Source organism: Schistocerca piceifrons, chromosome 4, assembly GCF_021461385.2.
Source record: "Schistocerca piceifrons isolate TAMUIC-IGC-003096 chromosome 4, iqSchPice1.1, whole genome shotgun sequence".
Lineage (NCBI taxonomy): Eukaryota > Metazoa > Arthropoda > Insecta > Orthoptera > Acrididae > Schistocerca > Schistocerca piceifrons.
In genome coordinates, this window is record NC_060141.1 from 252206238 (window position 1) to 252218745 (window position 12508).

The window sequence follows — 12508 nt, forward strand, 5'->3', positions numbered from 1 at the left end:
ACAGTGTTGGGTGATTATGGTATTACATTGGAGTACGTACTATTAAATCGTGAGGAATACTAACACAAATCAAAGTTGCAAAATATTTTAAAAAATTGGCGAGAAAGAAGACACAAAACAGGGACAATGTTATAATTAGACTGCTGTACAGGAAAGGACAGTGACAAGACAAAAAAAGTGTTTCTGTGAGCCTACTCTCTGTAAATTTACAACCTCATCGCCAACAACAAAAGAAAAAGAAAACTGCGAGTAAATTTCGTGCTCTGAGGGTTCCGTAAAAATTTAATTATTTGTGTATATAGTTCATCTACACGTTTTGATGCGAGAATTTTCAAGCATCAAATATGTGATATAAGTGGCATATCTTTTGATTATATTGACTTAGAAGCTTAAATTTTTTACACCGCCAAGTATTTGACATAAATTCCAACTTGATAGTTGCACCCGCCCATATGAAAGAGAGATCTTAACAGACGGACAGACAGACGGTTGGACAACAAAGTGATTCCATAAGGGGTTTACAGACGTAACTACAGAACCCTAAAAATACATTAGACTTTGAAAGGAACTGGTTTCAGAAATGTTTGAGTCTGCCAGCTCAGCTGAGTAGTAACGTGTTTGCCTACCATGCAGCGGCTGCGAGTTCGATTCCCGGCCGGGGCGGAGATTTTCTCCAGTTCGATTCCCGGCCGGGGTGGAGATTTTCTCCGCACGCGGACTGGGTGTTGTGTTATCCTCATCATCATTTGATCATCACCGACACGCAAGTCGCCCAGTGTGGCGTCACCTGAAGTAAGAATTGCAGCCCAGCGGCCGAACTTCCCCGAATGGGGCCTCCCGGCCATCAATGCCAGTCGATCATTTCATTTCATTTTAGAAATGTTTGAAACCGAAACTTATGTTAGTACGCTAAAGAATATTTAAGTCAGTAATAGTTTCCACTGGACCTCAAAGCGACGGTGAGTACTTCAAAATTGAAAGAGAAGTCAGCCAAAGATATTCCATATTCCTAAAATTATTGTCAGCAGTACTAGACAGTGAAAAATGTAACATACGTTAAAGGACAGTACTTATACTACGAGCTATGTAGTCTTTTGTACATATCGCCAATCCTTTTCGTCCCGTATCAGTTTGCTTCCCTGTCGCTTCTCCATTGAGATATTAACTAATCCGCTGATGTTAGTAAGCTGCTCACCTAGATCCAGAATAAACAACATAATTTATGGTGAATATAATTAAATATCTTTCTCCAGATAATACATTTTCAGACTTGTTTCTCACACACTAGACTGTGTAGTGTATAGTGTTAAGGTAATTCATATAAGAGCAGTGGACATCTCCTTATCTGCTGCCTAGTCTGTGGCTGTACACTGGCCTGCCGTGCTTTAGAGCCGCTTAGCTTCACCGGGCCTGCGGCTAGTTGGAGACGGAAACAGCGTAATGAGCCATTCCAGGCAGTTAAACAGCCTATCCATAATTCTCTGTGACTGGCCGCCTCAGGTAATGTTTGTTACACATGCGTAGTGTGACTGGAACCATAGCTGTTTCACCACCATGCCGAGACAGCGTGCTGTACAAACAAAAAGTAGTGCTATGATCAAGTGGTCACTGTAATGTCAGCATGACGTAATTATGTAGGTGTATGTACTTAATTTGCCACTACCTGATGATTGACCATACCTGACTTGTTCCTACACATTACTTGAGAATATTATCAGGGTGTTACAACTGCGTAAACAAACAGAAATGTACTTCGTTACCAGGTTTGGTCTCGCTACTCACAGTGCGGGTGTTTTACAATCATAGGCTCTTCTGTAACAGTACAGTACAGTAACAGATCAGAATACACAACATTCCTGCCGACGTCATGTCAGCATTACGGCAACCGTTTCGTACAGCGTTAGTCTCTGCTTGTGCAACGCTCTGTCTCGGGTTTGTGGTGAGAGAACTACGACCTCAGTCCAATCTCGACTGTGTTACAACAAATGTTACCCGAGGCGGCGCGTCAAGGGGAATTCCGGATAGGCTGTGTAACAGCCTCTAAAGTCCTAAGTGGCTCACAATACAGCGTCCGACTGCCGCACGACGCAATTCTGGAGGACATAAGTGGCTTCCGAGGACGGCACAGCTAGCGTCCCGCCTGCGAGCGACCCATCCAGTGCCCTTGTGTAAGGGTACAAGCAAGTGCGTCCCTGTACTTTGTGTAATGGACTTAGACGCTATGCGTTCACATTTACAAGTCCACTGTTTTTTGTAGGCCTTTATTAATTACTAAGACTGGCAGTGGCTCAGAAGCGACTGCAGTATGCAACCGCAAAAACTTTCGATCGCTGGTCGCTCGGCTTGCCCGACCGTCTGTCCAAACATCGTTTTTATCTTGTCCTGACACTACTCACTGAACACCATAACGGAAATACTCGTTCTCGACAAAGCAATACGCTCGTTACATCGCTACGTAACACAGCCACCTCATGAAAATCATTGCCTTTATGAGTAACCTCAATTTTTAACGATCTTCCTGAAAATATCAGAGAAATTTAATTCCCCTCCAACTACAAAAGAAAGTTAATCGTTCACCTCGTATCACGCTAGGTATCACTTCTACACCTATGCAGCTCACTCTAGTCAAGCCTCTAATTAAAAAGTCTACACTTTCTCAACAACTGACGATGCAGAACATTGCTTATAAATAATTTAGTATTATTCTTAACGTTTAATATTATTAATTATTTTCGTACTGACGAATTAGGACCACTTAAGAACATAATTTCTCTTCTTTCCACGCTGCTTCTCCCCATATTGACTGCCGGCCGCTATGATCGAGCGGTCCTAGGCGCTTCAGTCTCGAACCGCGCTACCGCTACGGTCGCAGGTTCGAATCCGGCCTCGGCATGGATGTGTGTGATGTCCTTAGGTTAGTTAGGTTTAAGTAGTTCTAAGTTCTAGGGGACTGATGACCTCAGATGTTAAGTCCCATAGTGCTCAGAGCCATTTGAACGCATATTATCTATCCTTACTTCTAACCATGTGGTTTCTGAATTTTTATTTACTCTGCCATGAAAGTCTTCTAAATTTAGCATTTCACTCTTAAAACATTTCTTTCTGTTATTTTCGATTATTTGCAACAGTATCTTTTAATTCCTTTGTTACTTCAGTACGCCATGCTATTGTTAAATTATTTTCCCAGCAATACACGAAAGTTTTTATCCGTTAGCTTGTTCTCATTCCTCTGTGAGAGGTGTTCAAAGAAAAGTAACATTCCATTTGCTTCTACTTCTTATAATTTCTGTACATTTTCGTAAATCTCCTTACTGAACGTCATTTTCGAAAAATTCTGTAGTTCGTATTGCACCCATTACTTTTCTGATAATACACCTTTCAAGGAAAGCTGTTCTGTCCAGCTTATATACAAAGTAGTTCACTCTTAAGCATTCACATGCATTCTGGTCTTACCACTGTGGAAAACAAAAGTAAAAACTTTTTTTGTGTTGTATGAATTTCTTGTTGTAAATCTTTTAGTTAAACTATCTTTCCATTTTATTAACTCTTACGCTTATAGCAATTTTTTCTAGTGCACTTTGCTGTACGGTTTCACCAAGATACCTGTTCGTATTTTTATGTAGTTTGGCAGAATTTTTATATTTTCCAAGTTTTTTTCCATCTGAAATTGTGACACAGATTCTGTTGTTCTCAGAAGATTTATTTGAGTATCTGCTTTGGTCAGCTTTTCTGAAAGCATTGCAAAATCATCTGAGCAGGAAGTTTTGCCTTACCTGTAACTGTAACTTCAATTTTGTAATCGTTTTAGCTCCAAATTACAATTTTCTAAAACACGATTTTCCAGTAAATTCGAGAAGCCATCCCCGTAACTAACACCAGCTTTTGTTTGAGCTGCCTCAGATATTTCTAAAATAAATTTCACTTTAGGTATCGTTCTTAAAGTTTCGTAAATTATATTTCCTAGTAATGCTAATGGTACTGATTTGTCAGTGGCGAAGAAGTGACACGAAAATGGGTCATTCCGGAGAGCTCAGTGGCTTCGAACGTGGACTAGTCACTGGATGTCACCTGACTAACAGATACATCAGACATATTTCAATCCTTGTAAAGTTGTGCAGGTCTACTGTTGGTGACATGATTGTGAAGTGGGAATGCGAAGGAAGTCACAGCGAAACCAGGCAGACCTAATGTTATGTCGGGTAGAGACCGTCGAGCATCGCAAAGGGTACTTGTAAAACATCGCGTAAAATCAGCGATCACCCGGGAGTTCCAGAGGGGTATCAGCATTCCAGTTAGCATAATGACTGTGCGTAGGGAGATAAAAAGGAGCGCAGTGGTCAAGCAGCTCGTCATGATCCACACATTTCTGTAGTCAGCGACGCTCCAGGTGGTGCAAAGAGCGATGCGACCGGGCGGTGGATAACTGAAAACTACCGATATGGAGTGATGGACCACACTATACCATGCGGCAATCCGATGGAAAGGTTTAGATGTGGCGAAAGGCTGGGGGAAAGTTATCTGCCATTAAGTGATGTGCCAACGGTGAAGTACGGCGGACGTGGTGTTCGATGTGGACGTTTTTTTTTTTCGGTATTAGGGTGTCTTCCACGCTTAAGCAGAGAATGTAAACTCACTTTATAGCTTGCAGCAGTGGAATAATTCGGGGACGATAACTTTTTGTATCAGCATGATAGTGCACCCTATCATAAAGCACCATCGGTGAGCAAGTGGTTTGTGGACAAAAACATTCCTGAAATGGATTGGCCTGCTCAGTGTCCCGACCTAACCAACTGCACACCTTTGGGCTGAATTAGAATGCTGACGTTGCTCCAGACCGCAGAATCCAACACCACAGATTTCCGTGGGTTCGGCTGTAGAGGAATGACGGGCTGCTGTTCGTCTACAGACATTAAAAGACCTCTCTCAAAGTGTCCCCAGCAGAGATCAAGCCTTCCTTTGGGCGGACAGACACCACAATATTGTCTTGTAATAGGCGTCCAGATACTTGTGATCAGGTAGTAAACATATATGGACAACAAGTAGGCATATAAATTGAGGTTGTTTTATCGCACTTTCTGGTACGTTTAGTGACTGGTTCGACTTTAAGAGGGACCCTGATGACCTTGACATGGACGGGTTAAATAAAATAATATGAAATGCATAACAGATAGCAAAGCAAATTTTAAATCCAGCATGAAATCATTTTTGCGGGACAACTTCTTCTGTTCCGTAGACATTTTTAGTTGAAAACTACTAACATGTGTGGCTAAACAAGAAACTAAAAACACCAATAGTTATATGACTGGTATTAAAGACTGGTATGTTTGTTCTTAGTCAGTTTAAAGCAGTGCGCTATTTAGTATCCTGTAAGTGGCCGGAATGCAGCCATACCCACAATCAAATTATGTGCACGCAACCTGTAGGCCGATTCCTTCCACGTCATTCGATAAAAATCACACGAACGATCTACGGAACCTACAGCGTACTGGCCACCTGACGCTGAGATTTAGAGTGAGCGAAAATGAAGAGTCTGTGTAAACAGTGATGTTGAGAAAAGCAATAAACAGGAACGGATGCTTCTTACTGGTATAGGGTACTTACTTTGAGATCTCATCAGCCGTCTCAGTCTTTCCAGTGGAGAACTTTTAAGAGATGTGTATATGACAGAAAGCTGCGCGATGCGCAAGACGACCGCTCTGTCGTACACTCCTGGAAATGGAAAAAAGAACACATTGACACCGGTGTGTCAGACCCACCATACTTGCTCCGGACACTGCGAGAGGGCTGTACAAGCAATGATCACACACACGGCACAGCGGACACACCAGGAACCGCGGTGTTGGCCGTCGAATGACGCTAGCTGCACAGCATTTGTGCACCGCCGCCATCAGTGTCAGCCAGTTTGCCGTGGCATACGGAGCTCCATCGCAGTCTTTAACACTGGTAGCATGCCGCGACAGCGTGGACGTGAACCGTATGTGCAGTTGACGGACTTTGAGCGAGGGTGTATAGTGGGCATGCGGGAGGCCGGGTGGACGTACCGCCGAATTGCTCAACACGTGGGGCGTGAGGTCTCCACAGTACATCGATGTTGTCGCCAGTGGTCGGCGGAAGGTGCACGTGCCCGTCGACCTGGGACCGGACCGCAGTGACGCACGGATGCACGCCAAGACCGTAGGATCCTACGCAGTGCCGTAGGGGACTGCACCGCCACTTCCCAGCAAATTAGGGACACTGTTGCTCCTGGGGTATCGGCGAGGACCATTCGCAACCGTCTCCATGAAGCTGGGCTATGGTCCCGCACACCGTTAGGCCATCTTCCGCTCACGCCCCAACATCGTGCAGCCCGCCTCCAGTGGTGTCGCGACAGGCGTGAATGGAGGGACGAATGGAGACGTGTCGTCTTCAGCGATGAGAGTCGCTTCTGCCTTGGTGCCAATGATGGTCGTATGTGTGTTTGGCGCCGTGCAGGTGAGCGCCACAATCAGGACTGCATACGACCGAGGCACACAGGGCCAACACCCGGCATCATGGTGTGGGGAGCGATCTCCTACACTGGCCGTACACCACTGGTGATCGTCGAGGGGACACTGAATAGTGCACGGTACATCCAAACCGTCATCGAACCCATCGTTCTACCATTCCTAGACCGGCAAGGGAACTTGCTGTTCCAACAGGACCATGCACGTCCGCATGTATCCCGTGCCACCCAACGTGCTCTAGAAGGTGTAAGTCAACTACCCTGGCCAGCAAGATCTCCGGATCTGTCCCCCATTGAGCATGTTTGGGACTGGATGAAGCGTCGTCTCACGCGGTCTGCACGTCCAGCACGAACGCTGGTCCAACTGAGGCGCAAGGTGGAAATGGCATGGCAAGCCGTTCCACAGGACTACATCCAGCATCTCTACGATCGTCTCCATGGGAGAATAGCAGCCTGCATTGCTGCGAAAGGTGGATATACACTGTACTAGTGCCGACATTGTGCATGCTCTGTTGCCTGTGTCTATGTGCCTGTGGTTCTGTCAGTGTGATCATGTGATGTATCTGACCCCAGGAATGTGTCAATAAAGTTTCCCCTTCCTGGGACAATGAATTCACGGTGTTCTTATTTCAATTTCCAGGAGTGTATTTCACACATTTTGAAGAAGTTTATGGGACTTCGGTCCGTGCTTAGAATGCACAGAGTTACTATGTATTACCTTTTTTGTTTCATAAAATGAATAGAACAGAGAGTCGTTCACAGATGTAGCTGTCGATACGTTCGTGGTCATAAGAAACAGTGGACAAATTGATGCATAATGTTCGCTGCTAGAATATTTTGTCTTCTTGGCACAAGATTTCAACAACGTAACTGCTCGTCATTCTCAGGTGCTCCGTGGCGACTCGCGGCAGCATTCTTCAGCAAACATATGCTTCAGCAGCGCCAGCAACGCCTGAGAATCTATAAAGTAAAATACTGTTACAAATAATACATTGTACACGTACAATATTGCTACCCGACCCCTGCGTGTTCAAAGTGGGGTCCAGTAGGAATCACTTTAACTATAATTACGTTTAACGAATGTATCCTGAAATGAGTCAAGTATGCAATCTGTGTTTATTGTGTTTAATGGCAATTGACTATCATGACAAACATATTAGACTGTTTTTCATCAGTAGTAGTCTCTCGGAAAGTCTGACGCCACAAGAATTAGTCTCATACAAAATGAAAATATCACAACACTTGTTTCGTACCAAGGATTGTCATTCACCAAAATCTCGTGAATCATTTACAGATTTTGGATTTTAATTTACAGATTTTAGCTCGAAATGTTGACCGGAATACTCTCTTTCAAATTCTGAAGGTGGCAGGGGTAAAATACAGGGAGCGAAAGGCTGTTTACAATTTTTACAGAAACCAGATGGCAGTTATAAGAGTCGAGGGGCATGAAAGGGAAGCAGTGGTTGGGAAGGGAGTGAGACAGGGCTGCAGCCTATCCCCGATGTTATTCAATCTGTATATTGAGCAAGCAGTAAAGGAAACAAAAGGAAAGTTCGGAGTAGGAATTAAAATCCGTGGAGAAGAAATAAAAACTTTGAGGTTTGCCGATGACATTGTAATTCTGTCATAGACAGCAAAGGACCTGGAAGAGCAGCTGAACGGAATGGACACTGTCTTGATAGGAGGATATAAGATGATCATAAACAAAAGCAAGTCGAGGAAATGGAATGTAGTCGAATTAAATCGGGTGATGCTGAGGGAATTAGATTAGGAAAGGAGACATTTAAAGTAGTAAAGTAGTTTTGCTATTTGGGGAGCAAAATAACTGATGATGATCGAAGTAGAGAGGATATAAAATCCCACCTGAATTAGCATATTATTTTATTCTACTATAGCTACTACTAGGTGTATGTATGTTGTGATATTAACTATACTTGATATGTGTATAAGATATGAGAGTAATATTTGTTACTACAACTGCTTCCTCCATTTAAGCGCACCATTAGCGAGAGAGGATCAAATGGTTCAAATAACTTTGAGCACTATGGTACTCAACTCCTGAGGTCACCAGTCCCCTAGAACTTAGAACTACTTAAACCTAACTAACCTAAGGACATCGCACACATCCATGCCCGAAGCAGGATTCGAACCTCCGACCGTAGCGGTAGCGCGGTTCCAAACTGTAGCGTCTAGAAGCGCTCGGCCACCCTGGCCGGCTAGAGAGGATCCTCGGAACAAGACCTCCTGTCGGTTTTGGAACCGATTGTCATTAACAGGGAATGACATCGTCGCAAATTCCTTTAAGTTAGGATCTTTTTACGGCCCTCGTTCTTATACCATGTTAAATGGATGCATGTGGTATACTTTTGCTCGTAGATTCGTTGATGGTCCGCGTTGATAGACCAACAAATCGGGCAACTTCATTTGTGCGTCGTCGTGAGCACGTTCAAACACGGTAACTCATTTCTTCCATTCTGCCTCTTATCCACCTCGACCCATCTTACTGCACTTACTCCATACAATCGACGGGCTCAAAGACACCACTAATTTAGTACCACGACTTAGGTCAGCGCCGAAGGTCACATGACTGCGGTTTTAAGTTCTACCCCATCTATAGAGCTCTAAGGAAACCAATGTGCTCTTTTAAGAGGTTACTAACATTTTATTCGGTGAGCTTATCATGCCGTTGTCCCAAAAATACTGATTTTGCATGTAGAGCAACGTTTTCGAAAGAGTCCAACTTCAGTTTGTCCTACAGCAATAGTTGTATACGTATTACGCGCTACCTAGTAGCTATTTTGGGAGACTGCACTGTCTATTTGCACCACGGATGAAACGCAACCACTGTAATCAACATCTGATGGCATTCAGTGTTGGGCGGTAGAGTGGTGAAACACAGTTAGAGTATGGAGCATTGCCGACGCCCACGTAATTAAGGCGTTTTGAACAGCAACCTCTACGTGAAGTAGATTTTAGAGACATAGTTCCTGCTGCTATTTCGGGCGGTAGTGTTACATACGGTTAGGAACGTGCAAGCTATCATTGAAGAACGGCGGGTACCATTGCACTCACCTGCACTAGTGCACATATTCCTGATACACTACCCATAGGAATTGTTTTGGAATTGTTTTGGAGTTGGTTAGTAAGAATCTAACTTGTTCCATCGTTTTGGTTACCGCTGGTGGCGATATGACTATCAGCGTACAAACATTGTTGGCGCAGCGGCCCCATATCATACGTATGTCACTCTATGCCTTGATGTTTAGACTCTAATCGCAGGAAGTGCATTGCTCGCACCACATTGCATTCTCAGGTTCAGAGACAATATACAGTTCTATAATTGGAATTATATTCGCATGGCTTTATATTTAATCTACGGTATAAAGATTGTATCATCCGCATGTGCCCCTCGTGCTCTTATAGCCACAAAAATGTTAGTGTGTTTTTATTGCGTGAGGAGTTATAAAGTTGTAGACATGGAACGCTTTAAGTCCATTTTTTGTTTTTGTTTGTGGTCATATCCATTCATCGTGTCTGTAGGTGTGATAAAGTATTAAAACTAACAATAATTTCTACGCTCTTTGTTGCAGACAGCTTACCGATGAGTCCCTGAAGGAGTTGGACGTCCGTTTTCTGCCAGCTTATGAAGATCCTTACCACAAGAGGTAGGCAATGTATCACTTGCTCGAACTATGGAATTATTTCTCTGTTAATGTCGTACGATGCCTTTTCCCACCCAGTCGCTGTTACAGCTGATAGTACATAAGTTGATTCTAGAGGGCTTGGGAAAAATTGTACCACTTGTGGTCTGTTAATCAAATTCGGCCAACTACGTGTCCGTGTATTTCCGAGTTCGGTTTAAAATTTTGGAATATCACTGCAGAACCACATTAGATAAGTGTACCACTCTGAAATTTCGAATTAACCTGAACACAATCAGGTTTTTTTTTATGTCTTGCCGTTTCTGGTTTTAAGAACGCAATATTTCATATCACTTCCACTGGACAAAAGTTAGTCACACTTTTTGTGTGCGTCTCTTCAAGTGCAATATCTGCTGCGAGTGTTCCTTCATAGCTTTGAAATTTAGACGTATTGTGTAAAAAAAAAAAAAAAAAAAAAATATGTCCGATATTCTTACAACTGATAGTAATTGTCAAAACTATTGCGTTTAACTAGCGGAAAGATCCATTATTGTTCTATTACATCAGGCCTGTTCGCCGATTAGCTAATGCGAACTGCCTCGCGCTCACACCACGGGAATGAGCAACCGGTCGACTGACGGTGCGTAATTTTAGTACATGGGAAGAGGAAGGGAGGAATGAGTCGAAACAACGCAGCTACGCACGGCAAACTGTTGTCAAAGAGTCTATTCTACGCCACTAGCGTTAGTTCCACGGAGGTGTATCGCTTCATGTCAGTAATTAATGTTTTCATGGCAAAATTATTTTCTAAGACTTTTACGTTGATGACCTTTAACTGTTGAAGCACACAGGCAACAAGCGGCGGGCGCGAGCGCTCTACTCGCCTACCTACGAGCGCGGATGATCGCCTACCGCTTCCTGAACCCATCTCGATTGCGCTATTGACGACAAATTACTGAAAACATTAAGCACCTAAAACAAATAGGAAACACAATATATCTTACGATTTATATAATCTTATGATGAATGTTATTTTCGGATCACGATTAAATTGACATCAGCTTGTGACTCTTTTATTCACACGTTTAAGTTTTGATGGTCGTTCATCAAAACTAGTGCTTTTCCTTTTCACTAAGACTTAAATGACTGGTACAACTTTCTGAGCACTGCTAACTCGAAGATAAGCTTCCAAGTTGAAATCTGTCACTGAACGTATGTGGACAGATTTCTTCTTTGTGTTGCGAAAAGCTGTTGCTGGCACAAGTACACTACTGGTCATTAAAATTGCTACACCAAGAAGAAATGCAGCTGATAAACGGGTATTCATTGGACAAATATATTACACTAGAACTGACATGTGATAACATTTTCACGCAATTTCGGTGCATATATCCCGAGAAATCAGTACCCATAACAACCACCTCTGGCCGTAATAACGGCCTTGATACGTCTGGGCATTGAGTCATAGCTTGGATGGCGTGTACAGGTACAGCTGCCCATGCAGCTTCAACACGATGCCACAGTTCATCAAGAGTACTGACTGTCGTATTGTGACGAGCCAGTTCCTCGGCCACCATTAACCAGACGTTTTAAATCGGTGAGAGATCTGAAGAATGTGCTGGCCAGGGCAGCAGTCGAACATTTTTTGTAAACAGAACCTGGACTCATCCGAAAGAATGACGTTTTGCCATTCATGCATCCAGGTTCGTCGTTGAGTACACCATCGCAGGTGCTCCTGTCTGTGATGCAGCGTCAAGGGTAACCGCAGCCATGGTCTCCGAGTTCATAGTCCATGCTGCTGCAAACGTCGTCGAACTGTTCGTGCAGGTGGTTGTTGTCTTGCAAACGTCCCCATCTGTTGACTCAGGGATCGAGACGTGGCTGCACGATCCGTTACAGCGATGCGGATCAGATGCCTGTCACCTCGACTGCTAGTGATACGAGGCCGTTGGGATTCAGCACTGCGTTCCGTAATACCCTCCTGAACCCACCGATTCCATATTCTACTAACATTCACTGGATCTCGACCAACGCGAGCAGCAATGTCGCGATACGATAAACCGCAATCGCGATCGGCTACAATCCGACCTTTATCAAAGTCGGAAACGTGATGGTTCGCATTTCTCCTCCTTACACGAGGCATCACAACAACGTTTCACCAGGCAACGCCGGTTAACTGCTGTTTGTGTATGAGAAATCGGTTGGAAACTTTCCTCATGTCAGCACGTTGTAGGTATCGCCACCGGAGCCAACCTTGTGTGAATGCTCTGAAAAGCTAATCATTTGCATATCATAGCATCTTATTACTGTCGGTTAAATTTCGCGTCTGTAGCACGTCATCTTCGTGGTGTAGCAATTTTAGTGGCCAGTAGTGTATGTACGTCCT

The 12508-nt window shown here is 43.8% G+C and overlaps 1 protein-coding gene across 2 annotated transcripts in view; it reads left to right on the forward strand.

Moving 5' to 3' along the window:
* Positions 1-12508, forward strand: part of LOC124795534 (glycosyltransferase 25 family member) — an 869126-nt gene that overhangs the window by 567406 nt on the left and 289212 nt on the right. For both annotated transcript variants that reach the window (XR_007016720.1, XM_047259606.1), the window contains exon 6: positions 10072-10146. Coding sequence is in view for 1 of the 2 variants with exons in the window: in XM_047259606.1 (XP_047115562.1) it covers positions 10072-10146 (75 nt within the window). In the remaining variant the exon portion in view is untranslated. The remainder of the gene's footprint in view (positions 1-10071; positions 10147-12508) is intronic.